At 39.2% G+C, this 25,855-nt stretch overlaps 1 protein-coding gene across 24 annotated transcripts in view; it reads left to right on the forward strand.

Annotated features, from left to right (window-relative positions):
* BNC2 (basonuclin zinc finger protein 2) overlaps positions 1–25,855 on the forward strand; it is a 486,409-nt gene that overhangs the window by 155,160 nt on the left and 305,394 nt on the right. For 17 of the 24 annotated variants that reach the window (XM_055577984.1, XM_055577981.1, XM_055577995.1 and 14 more), the window contains one exon: positions 633–833. The exons of 6 other annotated variants lie outside the window; for them this stretch is intronic. In XM_055577984.1, coding sequence (XP_055433959.1) covers positions 633–833 — 201 coding nt within the window. Of the gene's footprint in view, positions 1–632; positions 834–22,826; positions 23,003–25,855 lie in introns of those variants that run through there. One more of the 24 variants, XM_055577993.1, reaches the window with a different exon arrangement.

Genomic DNA, 25,855 nt, shown 5'->3' on the forward strand with positions numbered 1-25,855 from the left:
CATTTAGACAACACCTAAGCCAACTTCACATTCTCTTACAGCTGAGTATTTCTCTTTCTTCCAGTGTAATTAGGGGGAAAAAATGTTTTCAAGCCTAGTAGTTTACAAATGTTAAAGCAAAGATTAATGTCAGATACTGCATGCTATACCCGAAAGCATTGTTGGGAAACATTCCCTGGGAAGGGCCCCAGCCTCTCCTTGCCCTGTGGACCATCCCTGATTTCGGTGCTGCTTGGAGTGTGCATGAGTGTGTATCTCTCCGTGTGTCTGGAGAGGGGTTAGTGCAGGGTGTCATTCGGTGCCTGACAGTGGAACAGTGCAGTTGACTCTCAGCTCTTCTATCCAATGACATGCAGTGGCTGAGAGTTTGAAGCTGATGGTTGGGTCTCCAGTGCTGCCTGCACACCTGACAGGCAGCTGTTAAACCGAGCGAAGGCAAGCTCAGGGAGTCACAATCTATGCATAAATGATAGGGGTGTCTGTGTAGAAGGTGCAAAAGAAGCTCTGACCCCCCTCCCTCCCCCAAATCTCCCCCTTCCCAAATGAAATGCACAGTTCAGCCAGCTTCTTAACTACACTACACTCCTGCTACTGGCTGCCAAGAGGCTCAAAAATCCACCTTCACTTTTCAGTCAGAAGAGGCAGAAGTGGATGTGAGAGAAAGAGAGACACAGAGAGACAGAGAGCCAAAGAGGGCAAGAGACTTGACTTTAAGAGACTCCTGTACTGACAACTCCATGCAGTTCGGAACCAGAACGACTCCAGCTGAACCAGGGTTCATGGGAACATGGCAAAACGCTGATACTAACCTCTTGTTCAGAATGTCCCAACAGGTAAGTTACTTTTTTTTTTTTTAAAGGAAACCTTGAATTGTTATGTGTACTTTTGTTTCTGGTATTTTCCTTTCTAAACATTTTTGAAATCCTGATCACTTCGTAGTTTGGGCTCTGTTTTGTCATAACTGTTACTGGAACGAGCAGGGTTACTTCTCGGCTTCCCTAAAGGCTCCTTAAAAGAAAAAGGGTAAAGGATACTGAAGTAAAAGAAAGGAAAGGCATTTGTGGCAAAGTTTCCCAGTCCAGCCAGGGTCAGGGGAAGACTTCATTTATTTCTTTGTTTTCTGTTAAATAATAATAATAAAAAGCCACCCCCCGCCCCAAACCCCCACCCAGGACATGTTATCTATCTGCATTAATCACTTCATCCAAGTGGCTGCTATCTCAAGAGTAAGGTTTGCCAACCCCACGGCCATGAAATATAGGGGCCCCTCGGCCCTGCCCGACGGACTTCCCCGGGCTAGAAGCGGCTTGACTCCGACCCCGGCCGGGGAGAGGAGGCTGCGTGGGAGCCGCTGGCAGCGCCGCCGAGGGGCGCGGGTGGAGGCGGCGTGCGTGACGGGCTGAGCCGCTGGCCGGTCCCAGCTCCTCCGCCGCTGCCGCTGCCGCTGCCGCCGCCGCCGCCGCCTCTTGCGCGCTGGCCCTGCGCTCCCGCCGCTCCCGCTCGGCTCCCGCCTGCTCGCCCACCCGCCGGCCGGTGCACTCACACTTCGGCAGCCTTGGCGTCCTCCCCAGAGCCGTCCTCGGGCCGCCTGGCTGCGCCGCCGCTGGCTCTGCGGGGAGGGTCGACGTGTCCGCCCAAGGCCGCCGGCGGCTGCTCGTTAATCAGCGGAGCCCGCGGCACATACCGTGTACCGTGCGCTTGGTGGTACCTACGCGCCCCGCGCGCCCGGCTCCTCTTGCACAATCGCTGGCTCTGCGGCTCCGAGGGGGAGCGAGGGGGAGAGGAAGCGAAGGGAAACAACCCAGAAACTTTCATCTTGGACTGTGCTCAAGCGAGGGAGGGAAGTTCCCTGGTGCCTCCCTCCCAGACACGTCGTTGCTTTTCAAAAGCCTCCATCAGACCCACACAAAGCAAGAGTTAGTATGATATTAGCCTCCGCACAGCACGAAAGTGTGACTGTACACTGGGATTTTAAGCAGATGGAGGTTGTTAGGAAATGGGTATTGCTTCTCTCTCTCAAAAAAAAAAAAAATACTGCAATTACTTTCTTTTATGGAAACCTACTTTGTTTGTAAGGAGTTCATGAGAACTAAATACTTTTATTGAGTTAATTTGATTTTTAAAGTGTTGGTGAAGAAGGAAAGAAACCAGTTTACCAGACTGGAGACTACCACAAGTTTAGAAATACATCTGCGAAAGGTAGTACAGAGAGCCAGGGTTTTGTAGCCTTTAGCTAGGGAACAGTTGTATCACACAGTTCTAGATAGGATAAATGCGTTTGAATAAGGTGTATTTTGACATATCCTGTAGAGGGACCCTGATTACTGCTGATACAGTAAGCTGGAATTTAAATGCAATCAACACAAGCCCAATAAGCAACTCTTTATGTGCAATTTCCCATTCTTGCAAGTTAAAAAGTTCATTTCCTCTCAGAGATATTCTTTGGCTTGCCACTGCCGGGTGCTTTGAGAGGTGTGTTTCTGAGGCACATCCCTGCCTGGGTGACTCTCTTCGTGGTTGGAACACAGAGTATGTTTTCACTGACCTTAGGACCAAATAACTTGTTCTCTACTTTAAAAATTAGATATCATCTTCAGGGTTTTCTTGTTACTGGAGGTCGTGGTCTGTGTATGTGTGTGTGTGTGTGTGTGTGTTTTGAAAGGGGAAGTTGGTTTAGGTCTCCCTCTAGCTAGAAAAGAGTTAATAAAACCAGATAGAGATAATGATCAATTGATAAATGGCTATTGAACCACATAGATGGTGTTAGATTGCTTCTTTGGCACTAGCCCATTTCCAAGTAGATTTGAATCTAAGGAGACTTTAAGTTGTGCAAAGCATTTTAGCTAAAAAGCAAATAAAAGTAAATTATATAAACGGTGGATCAAAATTGGGAAAATAATTTGAAATTGCTCAGACAGAGAAACTTGTGCAGCTAAACCATTATGATGTCTTTGATCCAGCTGTTTCACTCTCTGGATGTATAAAAATCTCTTTTGTGTGTACCTGTGTTTATATACATGTGAAAGTGAGCATCAGTGACTATGGAAAGAGTAGAAATATAGGGAAATAATTTATGCTTTATGGCTGCTGTATAAGGTAATGTTAATTATACTATTTACTAAACAGTACAATGAAAGGAGAAAATCACAATTTTAAAAAGTGTAGTTATTTTATTTTATATGTTTTCTTTATTTTTTGGTTTTGATGTAGTTGGCAACTCCCTCTTTTTTCTTCCTGTCATGGTTATTAAATGCTTACCTCCTCTGCATTTTTGGAAGGCATCTAAAGAGGGTATAAGTTTACATGTTTTTTTTTCCTCCTTCAGGATGATGTTTTAGTTTGTATAAATATTGTGTAAACTTAAATTGAAACTGTGTAAATCCTAAAATGCATACTGTACATGTTCAGTTTACATGTTTATTTTCCTGACCTATAGTTCATCAGCAACGCTGATTCAGTGTGTGTGTACATGTGTGTATGTGCCAATGTAAGGAAAGACACTTCTTGACATGATCTCTCTCGAAGCCAACAGTTTCAAGGAATACTAGTCTCTATTACACAGTAAGCCAGTTTTTGTCTTACTACAGGTAAAAGTTTGTCCAGTTAAAGCTGCAGAATTTTATATTTCTAAGGCCTAGAGATATTTTTCCTGTATTAAGATTAATTTCTAAGGAAAAAAAATGGACTTAGTTCATGAAGTGAATATTTTGGGCATTTTTTTGTTTCAAAGTTATCTGTAATAAGATAAAAACTGAGAGATTTACCTGATGATTTCTTTAAATATTAGAAAAGACTGACTAGCCAGTTTCAAAACTGAACTATAGAGAATTCACAATCCGTATTATTTAACTACAGCAAAACTTAAAGTGGGAGATAGCTCATAAATACTGAAATTTAATATTCTAGCGTTGTGTCTTCTATGGGTAATTTAGGAAGTAGGGATATAAAAATCTTTGTCTTTTGTTTTGTATGAGCCAAGTTAGATCTGCTTATATGTAAATGTTTCAGTCTGTCTAATTCTAACAAAAAGATACCACAATCTGAAGCCAATTTAGATTTGGTGGAACTAAGACTATTCCCCTAAAGTTCAAGATATGATAATTTGACTGCATTTTCTTGCCTCTATATTTTCTTCCATATTTTAGTATGATTTTTTTTCAAAAGGGATAATATTTTCCCATACAGACAAATACTTGATAACCTTGAAGGGCATGACTCTTAACTTCTCTAAAGGGAGTTCTTCTTTAGGTCACTTTGATCAGTGACAGGTCGAGAATAACCAGAAACTCTTTGCTCATCTTTTCTGTTCATCTCCTAGAGTCCAGAATGTTGTTTTGCCCATTTTAACCTCACAAGGTATTGTTAAAAGCAGAAAATAAGGTCTGCTTTTGGAAATCGTTGTTGTTTTAAACCAGGCTTTAAATGATGATTTTTTTTCCATTTTTGTAAATACTTTGTTCATGTGAGAGAATAGCAATTAAAATTGTTTGTACTCCCTCAAGGGATGCAGTAGTCTAATAATATATTTTGAAATCTTCTCAGAAATAAAACTGTAACAGGTAAAGGGCTAGAGCTTATGCTTTACACATTACTAGAGGCATTTACCTTTTATTATTGGTGAGGTATATTTAACCTGTTTCAAATAAAATGTGAATCTCTTAATAAGGTCTCTTTTCAGACACGAGTGAAATACTAAGTTAGAATTATAAATGACTCTGTGCATCATTATGTAGTAATTTAGGATTCACCCAATGATGTAACAAAATTAACAACATAATTTCATTGTGAAACTGTATCTTGTTAAAGAACAACTGTCTGACATTCTCCTACAGTTGCTTTATTTAACTTCATGCAAATATTATTAGTAGTGACATTTTTCTATTGTGCATTAGATTCTCTCATTAGCATGATGTGTTAGTTATCACCAGAGAAATCGTTTCCTAGATAGGTGAGGGGCAAACCAAGAAAGCTAAAAATTAAATCAGTGATTTACATTAATACCAGAGCGTCTGCTCACCAGAGATAGGACAGAATCAAGCAAACTTTCTCACTAATATAAAATCTAGCCATTTCAGAGAAATGATAAATAAAATATATTGTCAGAAACATATAACAACATTGCTGGCATCCATTTAAAAGCAGGTTCGATATGCATTTTCCTCCCAGTAGTCTTTTAGTTCTTTCTATTCATATAGGCAAGCACAGTTTCCGTTGGTTGAATCTATATATTTAAGTGGAAATGGTGATTTTGTCTGACTTCCTACCTGCCCCCCCCCCCCAAATAATTTGAATGTTTATGCACTAACAGTTTAAAAGGCACATAGGCAGTGTTTCTTACAAGTCAGATGCATAATTGTATATCGTGGTTTGATTCTTCTTTCTAGTTCATAGAATGTATTTTATTCTTAACTCTATCCCCCTCGTGCAGCTGTCCCTTTTAACAGAGGATGTATATTCTTATTTAACCAGAGCCCGGAGTAAAGCAGTTGATAGTTAATGGTCTTTGAAAATGACTTTCACTGCCAGGCATCAGCCATCTCTAGGTTTCTGCACTTTTCCTCCTCCGTTTTTACTCCCCTTCTTACAGTTGGTGTGTTTCAGTAATCACATCTTACTAAAAAAGGATTAAATTGACCAAACTGACGGTCTTGATGCTAAAATAAATATTTATATTAGGAGGCATGTAATTTCAGCCTGTTGAATTAGTAGGCTCCTACCTCCAATTTAGTTTCCTCTCTAATTTGAGTGATAATGTTTTATATTGAAGACTTAACTGTAGACATCTATTCAAATATAATTCTTCTCATCCATTCTTATCATGTAACGCTAACATTAGGAATTTGGGTAATTGTTAAAATACAGGTTGTAGCACAGGTGCTTGTGTGTTGGCCTGTACTTTGTAAGTCTGTGTAAAACAGGCAGACTTCACTTAACAGGTACTGTCTAATTTGTAATGCAAGGGGAAGGAACGTAGTAGGCCTTATATATGGTGTTTATATACATGTTAAAGCAAATAAAGCAGGCACAAACATATTCTCAGATGGATATGTGGTATAGATTGGTATATATTAAAAAAATCTGTGCACACATTTCAAATTTATTTTCACCATGATACAGTAAGTGACTTTGAACATAGTAGGTGATCATTTTGAAATTATTTTTCTCGTGTTTCTATCATCTGCAAACTGGGCCTGTGTGTCTGTGTATAATCTGTAAGGCCTTAGCAAAAGCTAAGGTGAATCAAGTAACCACAGTCCAAAAACAAATCCCTCAAGGTGTAGCTATGTTATCTATATAATTGTAGGTATTTTTTAATAATCATATTTATGAGTGTATCTTAACGTTCACTGATAAATCCCGTTCCTCATGCGTGGCGTTATGGAAATCTGATTGATGGAGTGACAGGACAGATTTGGGCTCCCACAGCACCACATCCTCCCACTCCTGTGTCAGGGTTAAGAGCCGCGGCAAATCCTCCCTAACTAATTAGATGCTGAGTAAGGCATCTCAGAGAAGTTGGGGCAAAAGTGAATGGGTCACAGCCAAAGCAGGATTGCAAGGACTCCAGTGATAGAGAAAGCATTCGAGTTTGCCAGGTCGTTGTGACACGGGGAGCTGACTCCACGGGAACTGGCCGTTACAGATAGTGAGCTGGCGTCACCCAGTTCCGTGAAAAACACACATTCTAGTGCGTCTCTCTTCCCACCTTGCCTGTCTGACACACCCTTAAAGAAAGTTAGATTGGGCATCTGCCTTTATCAGTCTGCAAAGCTTTCGAGAGGGCTTTTCCTGTAAACATGTATAGCTAATGGCTGTGAAAGGCCAAAGAAGTATTTTCTGAACTTGAGACTTTTGATTATAATGTGTATATGTATCAAAAGGCATGAGACAAGACACTGGAATCTGCCTTTAGCTTGTGTCCACAGTTGGAATCATGGTGTTGGAATTGAACTACGAGTTAACTCCTTTCTTTCCCGTGGAGTGTTGTCAGGGAACTTTTTGGTAACAGGGAGAAGAGAGTGAATTGTGGGGTGACTTTTTCAGTGAGAGAATTTTTTTTTTTCCTGGGAGTCCCTGCTTGTTGCTGTCCAAGGAACATGGAACGTAATGGTTCCAAGATTTCCTTTCACGTGAGGTTTGGAGCCTGGTTTGTTCTGTGGGTGGAATGAATTCTTCACCGTGTGAAAATCCTCTTGTCCCTCTCGTGGTGTGTTTTTGCCGCTACATAACCACGCTTCTCCAGGCCTTGGTCAGAGAGAAGATTGTTTGGGGATCGTAGGAAATGATTGATCTTACCCCTGTCTGCCAAAGCTGATGCCATTTTTATTTCCCGAAAGCAGCTGGCTTCCACATTTTGCTTGGTGATCCTCCATCTACTTAAGAACCAGGGAGTGGAGGGGAAAGAGAGTCAAAAACCCTTTCAAGGAACTTTGACATCTATTTTTAAGCTTTAGAGAAATAAAGGAAAAGAGGCATAATTCAGGCACAGCAGCCTTTCTGTCTTGACATACAAGCAAGACATTGTATCGAAGAGGGAGTTTCTTTTCCTATAAGATAGAATTGTAGACAGGCGCAAAAAATAAGAGGAAAAAACTTTCCGAGTAACTAAAGCTCCAGGAAGTTTTAATATGTGCAGATGACACCCGGGAAATGATGCCTGGGCGGTGACATTCGAGGTACCTCGCCTCCTCACCGAGCATGATCTGTACTGCCTTTTCCCTCCCCAGCTTTAAAAGAAAGTTTTAGAGACTGGAAAAAAAAAATAAAAGTATTGATTCTTTTTTAATTTGTACATTCCCTGTAGGAACCCTAGCAAATTTCATAGTGTACATTCAAACCCTAAGGTGAAAAATTTATGACTGGAGTTCATTTGGTTGAGGGTGGTGTGCGGTGTTCTATTCAAACGCTCTGGATAGCATTTCATGCCACAGAATCAGAGAGCAGGAGAAGAGAAAAAGAGCTGTATCATTTCTTCATTCACACAGCCTTTCTTAATGGAAATGCTTGTGGAAAAACAATGCATTACTCAAACTGGCTAACGTAGAAATCAAATTCTCGGCTTATTAATCATCATTCCAATTAAAAAAAAAGAATTGATCCTTTAACAACAAAATAATATCCTTTTGTTTTTCTTTAATTAAGCCCGTCAGTTTTTTCATTTCTCTCTGTGAAGAAAATGAAAATAATCTTGAACAGTAGGAAGTTACTCATTGTAACAGGGATTCTCCTGAGCATATCTGACATCTTATTTACTCAGTATTTTTGGACTGCAGTCTTATTTTGCTACTGTCTGTAGGGTTTGTGTGTTGTTGCTGGGGGTGGGGAGGGGGGTCGCTTTAAGTCTCATTTCTGTTTGGTTGGCAGCCACTTACTTAATGACCTAAATACATGATTAGGCTGTTTTTTCTTCCTATTCCTGTTCCTATAGACCTATTAATTTTCTTGCTTTATTCTCCTTTCCTTTCTTTTTTCTTTTTCTGGATTTCCCCTTACTTTCACTGGCTCTATTTGCCCTAATAAAAAGGAATTAAAAGGCACCTTCTTGCCAGTACATCACTCTGGCAGAGGGATGGAAAGAGGTGCCACCCTCAGATGTGGGCCTCAGCGTGGAGGTGCTGACAGGAGGACTGTCCTGAGTTCTGCTCTGTAAGGGTTCTTTAAGTCCGGGCGTGATAAAAACATGTAACCAGGGGCCCAGGCTTATCATTCAAAGGCGCTGAAAGGCAGTTCAATTGGATCCTTCGCTGTGGAAGAAAGTATTTAGCTGAAAAGAGATTTTGCTTTTTCTCTTTTTCTTTTTTAAAAGTAATTCTTGGCTTTATCATTCTGTGCAGTTAGATTTACATCTGCACAGGAGAGCGTTTTGTTAGAAGGAAAAACGTCAAGTTTTCCATCAATAGGTTGAAGGTATGACTCTCTGAGACAAACTGCAGTTAATAAGAGTTAACTGAAACGTTGAAGAAAAAAAAAATCAAAGTCATGGCAGGGCTGATATTAATGGATGACAGTATATATTGAAATGGAAAACATGCAGTATACAGCACACAGTGAGGAGGATTCAGTGCTATTTTGTATTTAGTAAATTTTAACCCATTGTCCTACCCAGCTGAGAGACTGTTAAAATGGACAAGGTTCAAAAATATTATTCTACATGGAAAGACATGGCTTCCAGTCCTTGGACCTGCTGTGCTTTTGTGTGACTGTCATGAATTTTTCAACTTTATTAAGGTATCTTTTAGTGGCTATTTGTTCTCTAGACAGATCTTCAGGACTCATAGTTGATGATCAGAGTACCTGAACTGGGAGTTTAAACACAAAAAATCCAGGATAATGAATGTTTTACATGCTGAAAATAATTACGTTCAGCTGGCTTAACATAATAACAAACCTAATATTAAAATGAGAACCTCTATCTAGGGTTTTCAAAATGTTTTTTTTTTTTTTTTTCCCTTCCATTAACATTTAAGCAAGAAAAATTTCATGGGGTTAAATCATTAGGAGGACTCTTCGGGCACCTAAGTCAGGCATAGGTAAAGCTGCCCACTCCTGTGCCCTCTCCCAGTGCCGGAGAACAGGGGACATGACTGGAAGGCCAAGTGCAAGAAATGGGGCAATAAGTATACAATGACTGTATTCAGGAAGACACCTCCTTGTTGACCTCACGTCAGAACCTAACTCAAGAGCTAGGTAGGATCTGTAGAGCCTATCTAATATTGCATTTCTTTTTTAGGTATTCATATTAGAATACCAGAATGTACCAAAACCAAAGCCCTGCTCTAGACTTTGTGGGAAGACTTCCTGTAAGACCCCCACATGGTCGTGCGTCTGTATGTGGTGTACAGACAGGCAGGAAGTGGATACCTGTCCTTCTGTTGGCTGTGGGAATTAAGTGATTCATTCTTAGGTTTGTTGGGGATTTATCAGTGGCTGCCTCAAATGCAGTGAGCATATGGATGGCTCACCTTAAAAAGGAATTCCCCTTCTTAGGAATGTCATTTAAATGATTCCTTAGTTTGTACCCTTTTGGCTTCTTGAAGGTAGCTTTTTGCTGAAGCTCTTTGTCATTCATTGGGAAAGAGCTGGATTGATTCTTACTTTGTGACTTGCCCATTTTTAACCAGTGGAAAACTATAGTTACCCTCAAATGAGTTAGAACCAAGCTCAGATAGAGATACCAAGATTAGACTCTGACCCAAACTTCAAATGTCTCATCATTTTCCTTCCCAATCATTTCTTTGTTTTCTTGGACAACTTTGGAAACTATTCACGGGACTGAATCAATCTTAAGATATCTTACCAATCCTATTGTCTGTTAAACGGAGTTCATTGTGAAAAAGAATTTTTCCATTTGACTCTTTTTTTTTTTTGACATTTATTATAAATGAAGTAGGAAGGGATCGAAAGAGAAGTCCAACATCTGGGAGAACTTGTTTCAGTAGCTAGCCTGGGAGCCTGAACCCTAGCTTCATACAGGTGAGATGTGTTATGGGAATAAAAGCCTTGTGCATTTAATGAACCCCGCCTGCCTGTCAGCTTGGTTTTTCATGCACCATTGTTGTTCAAATAAGAAAAAGAGAATGTTCACAGCCTGTGGTGAGATTAGAGTAATGAAAATGAAGTGCTAATCTGTCAATAGCAAGCATATCTCATATACTGCTTCCTGGGCCACATTTATGCGTGTGTAATATATTCCAGGTTTTCTCATGACCAGGGAAGTTTGGATGCTCGTTATATTAAAAACACCCTTTTGGTTAAAAGTGAGAAGTTGGTAATTTTTCCTTGGGCAAATAGTTATTTTTAATAATTTCTTCATAAACCAACTGCCGCCTGTCTTCTGCGTATGCGGATGATCCACTATTCTTTATGTGCTAGTGTTCCGGTACTTTGGGTCTCTCTCTTCTTCCTTTTTTTTTTTTTAACAAATGCAAAGTGTTGAAATAGCCTTAGCATAAGCCTAGTTTGAGGTTCGATTTCCTAGAAATCGGTGATTCATAGGAAGAAGGAAGGAGTTAAGTGAATGTAATGCTTCATCCCTATATAATACAGATTAAATATTATTAAACATTCATTATCTCATACTTTTTTTTTTGTCTTGACACAGTAAAATGCAAACAAAAATAACCAAATCAGGAATCTTCTAGAACTCTTATATGTATTTGCAGTCAGCTGCCATGATGTGAGCCCGAGGAGAAAAGCTTAAAACTTTGGTCATCATGAATGGGAATTAACTATGTTTTTTCCATAAAATTCCCCTTTCTAAGATATTATAGTAGGTAAATCAACATGAATGTAGTGAATTATACTTTTCCTAGAATTGTTTTAATTTTTGTTTTTATCAGTTTACTCAATTATTTGAGAAATTAAATTTTTTCCCAAAATGATACTCTTAAAGAAAAAAGAGAGTAAATTTAATCTTAGATTATAACAAGATGTTTTAAAGAAAATCTGAACATTTACATGTATGCTACCCATGGGGTCATCTCTTTTAAGAAGCGTTTTATGAGATGGTTTCAGAAGAAGTGTAAAAGGTGTGGGGAGAGGTAAATTAATAATTGAGTTCCAGGTGTCTGCTGCTAATTGCTCAAAATTCAAGCATAATTGATATTAAGGAAAAATGCTTCCCAAAAGGAATATATAACATTGTTGTTCAGCTTTTGGGTATAAGACTTTATTTATGGAGCTCATACTTTGGGCATTTTCTCTTTTTCTATTCAAATAGGTGTTAAGGAATTCAGTATGATTGTTATGATTTTGTAAACTGTTTACTTAAAGTTGTTCGGTTGTTAAGAATCAAGAGAATTTGGGGATTAATGTCTAATTGTGAAGTAAATTTGGCATGTGTTCAAGGGTTACTTTCTTAAGGTGAGAATGGAAGAAAAGCACCTCTTTTAGGAAGGAAACACCTAATTAAAAAAATAATCTTTCAAGAATGTGGTCCAGTGATGAAACATAACTTGGAAACACTCTATGAAAGTTGATTTACATTTTCTTCTTTTTAATAAGTTGGAATATGGCTAGTCATAGCATATTTAATACATTCTGAACTGTATAGTACTTCAGAGGTAGTCTGTTGATATTCTTGGATGAAGGAAAAAGATACCTTCCTCTGTTAAATAGGGTATTTCTAATTTGTTTGTAAAAGCTATTAATGGATAGAAGTACTGACTTCTTGTGGTTGATTGGAAATAGAGAAATAGATTTTCTCCTTGAAATTACTTGCAGTTAAGGGAAAAAGCAAAATAGATGTGCCTTGTAACTGTCATAGACATCTGCTTTTAGGTAATCATTTTTAAAGAAATATGCCATGACTTTTGGGGTCATTCAAACCTGCAATAATGTCTATTTAATATAAGTATAAATGTCAGGTTGTGGCATACATGTGGAGCCAGTAAAGACGAATATTTCCTGTGATAATATTCATGCATCCTAAATGTTGACTTTTGAAATTTACCTTGAAGATGTATTCTATTTTCACATTAGGGTCAGTTTTCACTTAAGTACAGGATCGTTCTAGAAAGGAAGTACAGAAGTGTTAACATGTGAAGGACCAATATGGATGTAGATCCGAATAACAGCATTGACTTGAGCATCTTTGCTGGGCTTCAGGGAAGAATGTGGTTGATTGAAAACCAGTGTAAATGTTTTGTTGAACCACTGTTTAAGATGAGATCATCAGTTTTGGATTTGCTTAATTTTTTTTTTAATTATGAAAAGCAGTTTGCTTGGCACTTAATGTTTGATTGAACAAGTGTATTTTGAAAAATCTACCCACCATCTTATATTATGCAAACCCCTGAAATAAGAAAGAGAAGATACCCTTCTTTTCTTCCACAAACTCTTTTAACCCTCTTTGGAGTTGTATGTCTTTTTAAAGATCAAGTTGCCCAAAAGGGCCACGAGGAAGTAAGGTAGTAATAAGCAAGAGGAGTGAATCTGATGGGGACTGCAGTGCTTCAGAAGGACCTTGTGTCAACCACCGTGAGGTTTCAGCTCCCCAGCTCCAGACAGTTGTTGTCAGGTGGGGATGCAGGCCCCGTGTTGTGAGATCCTTCTCTTCTCTCTCTCTCTCCCTTTTTTTAATGGGAAGTCAGGAATCCAGATTTTTATGTGGACTCCCCTGATTTTTAAATCTTGGCAACCTTTTCAAATATTTTTAAAAGTGTGTGGTCCAAACAAAACTCATCTGTAGGCTTTATTCAGCCTAGTGACTGCCAGATAGAAACCTCTGTTTTAGATAGTATTTTAATGGATGAAGATAATAGTTTCATTGCATGTGAACATTCATCTTGGGAATTCCCCACTGGGATGAACCAAATTCTTCATTTTTTTTTAACAATTAAAAAAAAAAGGTTTAGTAAATATATTTCTGGTGCTGATAGTTTTGATGTATAGCTTTTCTTCTTGTGATCCACATACAAAGAAAAATCAAATGTGAGCAAAACAAAAAATAGAAGCTTTTAATAAAAGTTGAAAAGGAAGAATTTTACAATCTGGGGAAAAAAGGGGAGATTTCTAAGTTTGGAAAAGAATTCCATGATTTGTGTCAGTAACTGATGTAGATGAAAAGTTGAATTCAACTATAAAGAGCTTTTTTATCTCACCTTTAAGTAGTGGATCGTTGGCCCTGAATCTTTGCGGGATTGCAGTAATTTACCAGGCAATTGACTATGATGTCACGGGGAGCAGATGAACCACAAGGGGAAAACTTCCCTATGCTAGTTCATACAAGGCCAATATTGTATACAAGCTTCTAGAAAACATCATTTATGTTGTATAAGATATGTTTTCAATGCTTGTGTAAATTTTTTGAAGGGGCTCTTGAAGATAAAATAATCTATTTATAGTTGAATTTCTCTAGGCAAATCAGATATCAGCATTTTCAACAGAACTGGTAATTAATTGGTTTGAATTTCAAATTGAAGGTCATCCTGTTATTGATTTTCGTGGGAACAGGAAACAACATCTTGTTAAAATGATCTGCAAATGGTGCCTCCGTGTGCCTAGTTTCCGTCTAGGGTCTTGTTGAACAGCATCAACGTCAGTGTCGGGCTCCAATCAGAAGGGAGTCACTGCTGATATAAACATAACAAGCTGTTGGTTTGCTTCCAAAACATCAGAGAAGAGCTGAGCTGGAACAGAGACCAGAGAGTAACAGTTTGTTTTATATAGTAAGTCAGGTATTTTAACTCAAGTGACTTGTGCGAATTGTTACGAAGCATCTGTCAGTATGTCAGAATGATGTTGGTACGCCATGTTCAAGAAGTTCAGCGTCAACACAATTGTGACTTACCAGTTTTAGAAGCCTTTCAACTAGGAATTAGATAAAATAATCTTTAATACTGGGGAGGGAAGCATTGCCATAAAGAGGGTGGTGAAGAATGGAGGATAAAAGAATATACTCCTTTAGATGCTCTTCCTTTTTATAAAATCACATTTTTGTCTTGCATTTTAGAAGCAGTTTTATTGTTGCATGTGCCAGGCTGTTTTAAAGCAGTCCTTTCTTTCTCCCTGTGTTTATACTTCTTGCAAATGGTGTAATGTGAGGGTAACATGAACTAGGTGGGTGGCAAACATGATGCCTTTCTAAACCGAAGTAAGTATTTTAATTTGAGCTATGCGAAACAAGTTGGAAAGTGCAGCTTCTTCTTAGGGTTCAAAGTAAAATTCTTAATAAAAAAAAAGGGTGGGGGGAGGAGGGGGAGCCTTCCATTTTAAATACCCTGGAGCTGTGAATGCAGTTATTTCCAGGTTGACTTCATTTTGTGTAGGCATGACAGTGGCACCAACCATCTACGTTAAGCCTTAACATTCCACAAAGCCATTTCAAGTTTATTATGAACTGCAAAGTCTGCTCATCCCTAAGAGAATATCAAGTTTGAGCATGCCACTCTGCCAGTCACAGTCAACTTTCTTCAATCAAGAAGTGACTTTCTTGAGTCAAAAAGGCTGACTTTCCTACGGGTGATCCAGTCTTTGAGTCCAGTGCAGTCATCTCTCTGATTGTTGCCCTCCTGAGTCGCTAATCTGTCTTGTTAGCAGTGGTTGGAAAGTACCCCCAAATAAGGCTGGACTCCTCACAATTTGTTTAAAGCTTTACAATGAGGTTAGCATTCTTTTTCAGCTTTACTTCTAGAGCTCAGGTCATTGATCCTATTTTACCAGTTCCCAGTTGGAGTTTCATTACAGGTTTTAGAAACATAGGGGAGTGTGGCGGAAGATGCTGATGCTTCCCAATGCTGTCCCAATTCTTGCTAGTTTCTACGCTTCAGATGGCTACTAGTGCTTTGGGAAAGAATATGGGGCTGTTCAGCCTGATCTCTTGGTACGCTTCAGATGGCTACTAGTGCTTTGGGAAAGAATATGGGGCTGTTCAGCCTGATCTCTTGGTACGCTTCAGATGGCTACTAGTGCTTTGGGAAAGAATATGGGGCTGTTCAGCCTGATCTCTTGGTGTTTAGCATCTCTTTTTAGGGAAAGGAATTCTTCATTTCCTTTATGTAAAATGCCTACCCTTTTGGAGGCTCCTGGTCTTTAGTTCCTACCTCACTTAATAAACCACCCCTGTCCATAGTATCATGCATCTCAGAGATGGAACTTGACGGACTAGTCAGCATTGCAAAGGTCACCCTAAAGCTATTGGCAGCATACACTGCCCTTTGTTGCTCAGTGATTATAAAGCTACCTTAGCAGTTAACTGGATGGATTTCACTGAGCTGCTTTTCCCAAATACCAAATTATCCATTTCTTATAAACACCTGATCGAATGCCCAGTCACAAGCTGTCTCAAGTATATTTTCAAAAGATATCTTTAACAATACTTGAAATATCAGTGCTTTGGCCACCAGAAGGGGTAGTGTCCATTGCATTGTTTTGCTTCAGTGAAAATATTTCTAAATTATTTGAGAGTTTTTGCAGTATCTGAAATGATAATGTTTCAACAAATTAGAAAATTAAAGGTGTTCCCCAAAGTTTCCTTACATTACAGCTTGTCTTCTGTTAGTGTAGCAGTATTTAAAATCATGTTGTTAATTGACTGTTTTTTAAGAGAAATGCTATAAAACTGTATTTCCTTTCATGTTATTTCCCATGAATATAAAATATGGAAAGAGCTCTTTTGGTTTTAGGTAATAACTTTAAACAGTATAAAACTGGGTTTCACCATATTTTGAGTATTCAAATGCACTTCACAGTTTTCTTACTGAAATATTAGTTCAATTCTATTCAGAATTATAGAGGAATAACTAATAAATGATCAAGCTAGGCAGGGGAACTGCACTTGAGACTTGAGTTTTGTATTTTGCATGCTTGCATTGGTTTTGTGATACCAGTACAATCTTGATATACTTTCTAGTACACAGGTAGCATCTTTGCCTTAGCTGTCATTTAAATAAAGATGAATAAAGAGTAAATAATTACCTTTACATGATGCATGTACTTTGGACTAACTTCTCTCTCAAATATGTGATTTGCCATATATTCTTACACCCTCCAGTTCTGTTTGGTCCTTGTTGGATTGGGTAAGCAATTTAGGCATTTAAAATTACTTCTTCTTTGGTTTCAAAGCGAGTAAGTAAAGGTGCAGAGAAATCCCTTCAGTTTACCTTTCAGTATCTTTGAACCAAGCAAATTCTGTCCTACCTTCCTGTCATGCCTCCATTCAGTTTCTCTTTGAGCTGAATACGCACATCTATAGCAGACTATATTCCCCCCCCCTCTCCAAAATAATAGGATGGAATCAGCATTCAAATAGCTTTTGTTGCAAAAATTCAACAATCAAAGGAAGGGAACCAAACAAAAATGATTTAAAATAAGATGATGAACATGAAGTTCAGGTACTGAACAGTATCTGAAAGCAAAGTATGGTGATAAGAGTTTTGTGTTGCAGGTTCTTAAGACTTAAGCGTTTGTTGAAAAGACTCTTTTTCTTTAACCCAGAGGTATGTTTATCTTAGAATAATAATCATTTCATGCTGTTCATTTTTTTTTCTAGCTGACCCATTCTCCAGACCTTTTAAAAAAAACTTTTCTAAGTGGATGTAAATTCCATTTTAATTAGACCAGTGCAATCTAATACTGCAACTAGCCAGGAATGGAAGAAACATGCTGGAAGTTAATACAACCCAAATCAGCCATAGCCAGATAATTCCCCTGATCTTTGTAACAACCCCCTTCCCCACCTCCACCATGAAATGACCCTGTTGTTCTGGAGTTGCAACAAGACATTTAAGGTTCATTTAAAAAAATGATCGTCCTTTACAGGATTCTTTGCTCTTGCATTTCTCTTTCTTTCCCTTGCCACACAGCTGTCATTGGTATAGGAGAGAGGTTGGGGGGAGGGGAAGAGGAGGAAGCCCTGTTCAAATCGTGTCACGTAGCACTAATTCATCTGCTCTCATTAGAGGGAGCGAGGGACAGCAGTGATGGCCAAGAGCTGCACTCCACACATGACACGCGAACAGTTTGGGGAATAGAAAATTGCTTTCTCAGGAAGCCCAGCCAATTAAGGACTTGACCATATTGAATGTCAAGTGTTAATTTAGGTTTTTCTTCATTTTCCCAGTAGTAATGCGGGTCCTGTGATGAGCAAATACATGTCAAGTAAAAGTTGATTGCATGAAGGACCCGGGTATTATATGTCACTGACAAGTCACAAATGTACTGAAGTCTTTTAACCCCTTAGGTGGGTGTGGTGGGGGAGGGGAAGGGGAGAGGATTAATGTTACCATAATGATAAGAATAGATAGTTTATGTGGGGGTGGCATGGTTGGGACAGACAATAATGGTAATTCATGCAAAAACCAGGGATAGGACAAATCCTACTCTGAGGGCATAGAAGCCCTTGAAAAGCATATAATACGATCCTCTGCTGTTGCAGACATGGTACTCAGAATATATAGTCTGTTTTAAGATTATATGAAAAGGGAAAGTAATGTACTCTATGGTCTTGACCTAGGAAATTCCTTATTAATTATCTCCTTTGAAGGAAAGAAAACATTCGTTAAGTAATCACACTCTTTTGGGCATTTTAATCCTTTGGCTCAGTGCAGCTGTCAAATTTCCAGTATTTATAATTTCAGTTTCGAATCAAATACTCATTTAAAGAAGTAGCTGTGTAATAGCAGAGATGCAAAACATGAGACCAAAAGAACGTTTGTTTTCCATCTCGAGGATCTCTGGAGGGTGGTGTTTAGCCAATAGAAACTGGTAGAAGGTCAGTCATTGTCTTTCATTTCTTTTGGTGCCCAAGTGTAGAAAGGAAGAGATTCAAGCTTCAGTGAGTGAGGTAACTTTGCCTTTTTTAACCTGAATGTTGCAGGTTGCCCATCATGTATAGCATCTCATTTCCATTCATCAGCATTCATTTACATGTGAATGTCCTGAAAATAAGAGAATATCTGTTTCTATTGCCGTTGTACTGGTAGCAAATAAAAATATCTGCTCACTTTAAAACAGTGCTGTGTGTGTGTCATTTAAACAATCTTAAAGTGAAACTCAGAGCAGTTACAATCTGGTCATTTTCTTCCCTTTTTATGTAATAATCACGTGTCCCCTTCATATCTTTAAGGCTGTCACCTTAATTCAATCCTTTCTTGAAATTTACTCTCTTCTATTTATTCCACAGTTTGCCTTTGTGTCTTGAAAGTGCCTGCACTCTGAAGACTTAAGTCTGATAGTGCTTTAAATTTGGCAGCAAAAAGTATTAAGCCTTTCTCTCAGGTTAGGAGCTGTGCTATCATTAAATTAAAAGTTGGTTAAATTTACATTAAAGAACAGTTAGGAAACAATTCCAAGAACCTGATGTCTAATAAAATAGATTTTTTTCTTAAGAAAGAAACATTAGGCTCTTAAATGCTGGGATGTAATGTCAGTTCTTTTACATCTCCCCTCCCTGTCTCAAAACTAACCAAATAAAATAAACTAGCCCTCCCTTCCCTTCCTATGTTGATAAGCTCTGTCTATGGGACTCTGGTGGCATTTCAAAAGTACTGTTTAATTACACTCTGATTGTCAGCAGCTTCTCTTCCGCTGGGTGTGCTGAGAGACTTAAGTAAGTTTCCGTAAAGTAAATTCTGATGATGGCAGCTCGGGGTTGCTGATTCAAGTTATTCCTTCTCTTCTGTGTCACTTTTGACGGATGGTACCTAATGCAATCAGCCACAGGCCCACAAAGCCTCTCCTTGGGTTTTGTTAGTAACTGGACCAGGGGTTCCCCTCCTCCTCAGATCTTGCCTTCAGATGTTCACTCCTTCCTGCCCCCCTCCCCAACATGTCAGCCCAAATAGGAAAGGGAAAAGAACTGCAGGACTACCCAGGACAGGCTCTTCCGAAACCTCCATCTCCCGGTGGTGCAGTCAGAGCTGCCTCCCTTTGCGTGCCTTTTTGATAAATTTAAGAAGTCAAATCGCTGACACAGATAGATAATCCAAGTGTATAGGGTGAAGAGTTATAAATTAACACATTATTCCCTCTTAATGTGAAATACTTGAGAATGCATTTTCTCAGTCCCCTGACATCTTACCCAGTGAGGGCTCGCATTGTACTTTTCAAGTGGCATTGATTTGTTAAAGCGCTGAATTAGCATCTCTGGCCAGCTGCTTGATCCACTGTTGTGTCATGGGGCTCCTATACCTCCTCTCTCCCCAGCCATCTCTTTTTTCCCTTCAGTCCTCCCTTAGCTCTCCCTTTCCATTTTGTTTCTGCCCACCTTGTTCTCTGTCTGTCTGCTCCTTCTCTTTCCTATTGCTTGTGTTTCTTTCAGTCTGGTTTCATCCTTCTGCGTCTCTCTTTTCCTTCCCTCACTATTTCATCTACACACTTCCTTTCTTGTCTCATCTTGTTGCTTCTGAGGGTTGCCCTCACTCAGGGTTAAAGTCTGACTGCCTGTGAGGGTTAAAGTCTGACTGCCTGTAGGGGGTGTGAGGTGGGACACTGGCAGGGACTACTAGGGGTGGATGACTTAGCAAATCCAATAGCTCCAAGTAGACTCTCCTGGAGAACAGATTAACATATGCCTGTTTGTGCTTATCTTAATAAGGGTTGGTGAGAAACATCTCACCTATTTTGCTTGCTAGAAATTAAAAGGTAACTTACAAAACTTTAAAATTTGTATTCCCAAATGCCATTTAACACAGCCTTTGGTTAAGTTAAAGGTAAAGAAAATTATTGATGGTTATCACAGACTTGATCATATGCTTACACCCACACCAAAATATTTCTGCAAAACTTTTGCATTGGTGCAACTTTGTGTAATTCAATAAACTTACTGATAGAACTTTCTTTTCTTACAGGTTGGGTAGTGTTCTGATTCCATTAATTTGGTACCGTTTCATATAAAAACATGACTTCCTTATGGTGCCTCACTGTACCATAGCAGTATTAAGGTTATAAAATTGGTTGACAGTTTTTTTATTTAGAAATAAGGGATGGGTTATTTCTTCTTTTTAGCAGTGTGTCTCAAAGTTCCCGAGGTTTTCAGAGGAACTGCATCACAATTGAGAGGTTTAACATGCTGCATGTGCATGATCACAGACTTTACTTTCTCTAGATAACTGGTCGAAGATGCTTTGAGATCATCTTGTTGATTGATTTGATATGAGCAAAAAAGTGTATCTGCCTGAATTTAAATAGAAATTATCCTCTGTAATTTTAGTTTCATTGCTTTAAGTAGTGCTGTCTACAGTTTTACTAGGCTTCCCACTAGTAACATAAAAATTGGATTTGAATATACTTTGGTAATAAGTCAGATCATTAAAAAAATCAGATATCTTTATTGCTGGATTTTATATACGTTAAAATGACAGTCTGATTTCAGCATTTATATTTTGAAATGGAAATATTTCACATAGGATTTGATAATCTTTGCCTCTCTGTTGGCTTGATTTCCCACCCCCTGTTCCTCAAGTCAATTCCTTTTTTTTTTTTTTTTTTTTTTTAAATTAATTGCTGTCCTAGCTAGAATTAGCATGGTTTGGCTAAGGTGAAGGGATTAGAATGACTCTTCAAGGCATGATAATGTCTGTTTAAAGAAAAGGAAGAAAAAAAAGTCTTTTAACTGGGGCTTAAAACTAATTCCATCTACTAAGGAGACAAAAATTACGCTAAAGGAGACAATTTGGCTTTATTTTCTGTGCGCATGTTAGCCTGCATAGCAATCATTATTTTGTATTTTAGGGTGTTCTCTGAAGGAAGATGTTCTTTACTTGCTGTAGGAAGGGGATGTGACCTCATTCTAGGAGATTAAGGCTGGAACACCTTTTGCAGGGATAACCACAGTTCACCTGGCTATAGTTCAGGGTCAAGGTCAGGGTCAGGAGGGACTTGCTTCTTAGAATGGCCTCTGAATAGAGTAGAGAGGACAAATTAGAGGACAAGTAGAGCAAGGTTGAAAGTGAAAGTGCCCCATATGAAAATAGTTAAGGATCAGAAAAGGAAAAAAAAATAGAAAAGTAGAAAAATCTGGAAGGCATACTTGAGTAGTGAGAGAGAAGTTGAGGATAGAGGAAAAAAGAGAGGTTGGAGGGACAAACTTATAATATCTTGTAACTTTCAAAATTAATAAAAATCAATACTTTTGTAAATGGCTATACAGTACCAAATTGGCATCACCGCAGAGTCCAAAATTACTTCAAACATTTAAAAACTTTCAGTGTAATTTTTGAGTATTCATTCATTGTACATTTATTTTCTCTTGTTCCTTAGTTTGTTGCTTCTGTTCCTTGGAAGGCAGACAGCTCTGCACAAGTAATAAATCAATACATCTAGAGTTTAAAAAAACAGATAACTAATTTGTTCCTTGTTCCTTGGGTGGTAGTACTTTAACCACATGAAATGGTTAAGTGTGGATGTTTTATTTAGAGTTCAACACTTGAGTTTTTTCTCTAAAATTCTCTGGAGAAATCAGAAAAATTTCTGTTTTTGTATTTTGTAAGTCTAAATGAAATGTCACTTAAATGCAGGAAGAACTGGCAGTTTTGATAAGTTGTCCCCAAAGCAAACCAGCTTGTCAGTAATCACAACCTAATTATGAAGGCAAATACAAAGTTTGTGTTTTAAAAAGTCGCAAGACAAAGGAAAAACCAGAAACAGACCCTTCTCCAGCACCAGGCATAGCCTTCACCCCCCGCCTCCCTTCCACAGGAGCCCTTCCATAGTAGCAGTAATAATAAGAGAGAACCTTTTGGCTTCAGCCCAAGTCCTGTTGAGAGGGAGCCGCCAGTGGCCTGCACCGTGTGTGTCTCTGCAGAAGTGCCAGAGTGACACACGCATCACAAGCCGGTCACAATGCGAGGGGTCAGGGGTCACGTTCAAGAGCAGGGTGTTGCTGGACCCGGCCGAGGAAGCAGAGGTGGCCCTTCTGTGCTCAGTGTGTGGGTCTGTGTACTCCTTTCCCGTCAAAGCTGGCCCGGCAGGGCCAAAAAAGCGGTTCCTTGGCAGGGTTTAATGGCAGGATGATGTAGTCTGTTGTGACTAGTGCATTCCTTTCAGGTTAAACTAGGGAAATGGCATTGTGTTAAAATTCCAAGTCGCATGAATGTTTTATTGCCACAGTGCATTTAGCCCTCTAGGGGAGTGTGTGTGGCGGCGGGTGGGGGCGGGGGAGGCGGGGGGTGGGGGGGGGGGGCTTAGAGACTCAGGAACTATCAGAAGAACACTTCCCTTGGAAAATTTTACCCACCAGCGTGAAGCTGATTTGCTGTGATGGTCACTTAGAAGGGTTTCGCTTTTTCCTAAACTGACTGTTTTAAAAGTCTTGCCATCCGGACAATTACCGGCTGAAGAAAACACGACAGGACACAGGCAAAGAGGTGGCGAGATAGAGAGGAGGAATGCGCCAGAAAGGAGCTGAGCTGCCTTCTTGTATAAACTGCCTGAGAGCGGCAAGGGCCCCCTCCCCGCCCAGTCCCTGTTCCCCCCTTCCCTGGGCTGAGCTTCGCTGTGCGCGGAAGGCCAGGAGCGATCAGTTACCCTTGCACCGCTGACGGCGAGGCCACTGCAGCTCATGGTACCGTATGTTACCAGTCAGCCTCCCTCATTCCTTCTCCCGGGCTGCTTTGGGGGCTGTGTGTGGGCGGTGTTTTTTTGTTTTTTTTTTTTTTTAAAAAAAACCTTTTCTCTCTAATAACGGTTTTTACTAGTCAGAGGGATACAGTTTGGGAATGCAGAAGGACTGAGAGTTTGAAACAAAACAAACTTAAGTATGGCACTTTTTTTTTTTTTTCCTCTTTTTGGCATTCAGAAGGGAGAAACCAAACCATTCTAGTTCAGTCGCAGCCAAACGTTTCCAGTGTGATTTAAAACCAGGAATTCTGGAAAGAGGGCAGTTTAATTAAGATGCAGGTCATCTGGGCTGCGGATCTTGTAAACAGACTTTTGTACAACCACGTGAGCATCTTTAGGGTTGGAGGGCAGGGCTCAGGTTCTGCCATTGTCTGGGATGTATCCATTTTGCCAATTGCCCCCACCAGTCCCTCTCTGGGGAAAACTAGCCTGGCTCTTCACTGCTCCAATAGTTTGAGGCTTACGTTTACTCCGGGTGTGTATGATTGGACTGGGGTTGTAATTGTGCATGTTGAATGTAGCTGTCTGATGGCTTCGTGATTTGACCTGACTCAGGTTAATTTATAACAGATTAAAATGTGAATGTATGGAATGGCCTCCCGATTTTGCATTGGGACTTTATAGAATATTAATGCATCTGATTTTTTTCCCAGTGAATAAGAGAAATACAAATTGTCTTGGGCTTACCTAAATAAACATATCATCTTAATTTGCATTTTAGGTTTGAATCGCCTGTTGCTCTTCACTTGCAAGCCTTAATACTTGCTTTGATTCCATGTTCTTGTAATGGCTCATTTTTCTCTTCCTTAGTAGTAATTGATGTATAAGACATACATAGAGTTGTGAATGTGTGTGTGCCTGTGTGTACATGCACACTTCAACAACTGCCTCATGAATGCAAGGAAAAACTTTTTACAGTTGTTAAGCCAGGATAGATTCCCACTGATGTTATTTTTTAGAATCTTATGTAACAGAAATTTAAGTTGAGAGTATACTATAAAACAGTAAATTGTGAGTGTGTCTGTGTGCCATATTTATAGAGTTTTGGGTACGTGATTTATGTATTTCTATAAAATGATGGTTTTGTCCGGATAGACCTCCTGAGTTTAATCTGATTAGTGCTGTCCGTAGACGGTTTATTATTTATAAACAGATACATTCATATTGTTTATGGGAGGTCTTAAACCAACATGCAGTCAACTCTATGGCAAAATCAAGATTGATGTGTGGACTTGGCACTTCAAATTTTAGATGAACTCATTAGGTATTTTCACTTACATTCTAGAGACTACTCACTTTAAGAATTCTTTTCAGTGCTGAATGTAACCAAGTGGTAGTGATGGAAGTTTTCTTTTGATGATTTTTGTTTCTAGTTTCCAATTTTAAAGTGCACTTTTCAGAGGAATATTAAACTTAACTTTGTGCTGGATTTCTTTTTCCCTTCTAGCCAGTTTCAAAATTAATTCTTTTTCCTAAAAAGTAGAAAAACTTGTCAACAGTGCCAAATTGAGGGAAAAAAAGTCTGTCGCGTATGCTTAGATTCTCTAACAAAATTTGTTATCCTGATCATGGAAGCAGTTTTTGATTATAAAAAGGATGTTGTGGTTGTATCCAAACCCTTTTCAATTCATTAAAATTGCCCCTTCAAAATCCAAGAGGGAGAGAATGGAAATACCCCAGTATCACGTCTCCTTAACATGAAAATTAAAGTTGATTTAGAATTTTTCCCCTAAAAATCAAACTTTTTAAAAATATTAATACTTATTCTTTCAGCATTTTTCTCTCCCCATTGTACCAGCATTATTGTTTGACATTGCAGAACTCTCTGGTGGGGATTGAGAGCTGTGGCGGAGTTAAAAAGATTGGTCCCAGGTTCAGATTCTCATGTTGCCACTTACTTATGATCTTTTGACCTTGGGTGAGTCACTTTATCCCTAACATTTATTTTCTTGTTTTAAAATGGGGGAAAGAACACTTGAAAATTTGTCAGGAAGATGAAATGAGACAACACCCATGAAGTTCAGGCACATAGTAGGTGTTCAGTAAACTCTGTAGATCTTGTTTTTTTGAGCTTGTCTTGAGGCAAGTGTCCTTGGAAAGCTTCTTTTTTTTTTAGGAGGGATAAATTTGAATGCTTTAATTTCACCAAATATCAATAGGAAAGAAGATATTAAGTATTGGCAGACAGCTTTCTTTCTTTTTTTTGAGAATTGCTTTGTATCATCCATTAGTCTTGTGTTTTCGCCACTCTGCAAAATTCTCACTGGGATGACCTTCCTGGATGTCAGAATGATGCTGTTATTTCTGAGATATCAGTTATAGATAACCAAAGACTAGAAGCTAAGCTGGCAAATTCTGTTACATTCTATTTACCTGTGTATCGTCAGTTTTAATCACTCCCTTGAATCAAAGGTGCTTGCTTTATTATCGTTGTTGTTTAGTCGCTAAGTCGTGTATGACTCTTTTGTGACCCAGTGGTCTATAACCTGCCAGGCTTCTCTGTTGATGGAATTTCCCAGGCAAGAATATAGAGTGGGTTACCATTTCCTTCTCTAGGGGATCTTCCCAACCCAGGGATCGAACCTGTGTCTTGTGCATTGGCAGGCAGATTCTTGACTGCTGAGCCACTTTGGAAGCCCACTCATTATGGTTAGCACTTGGTAACAGAGCTGGAAGTTCCATTATACAGGTACCCTGGTCTCTGTCCCTGGCTTTGTGAATGTGCACTTGTATTCATGGAATCAGGGTCACACTAAAGCAAATAGCATTTACACCTTTTGGTAGAACTAAACGAAAG

Source organism: Bubalus kerabau, chromosome 4 (genome assembly GCF_029407905.1).
Source record: "Bubalus kerabau isolate K-KA32 ecotype Philippines breed swamp buffalo chromosome 4, PCC_UOA_SB_1v2, whole genome shotgun sequence".
NCBI lineage: Eukaryota > Metazoa > Chordata > Mammalia > Artiodactyla > Bovidae > Bubalus > Bubalus kerabau.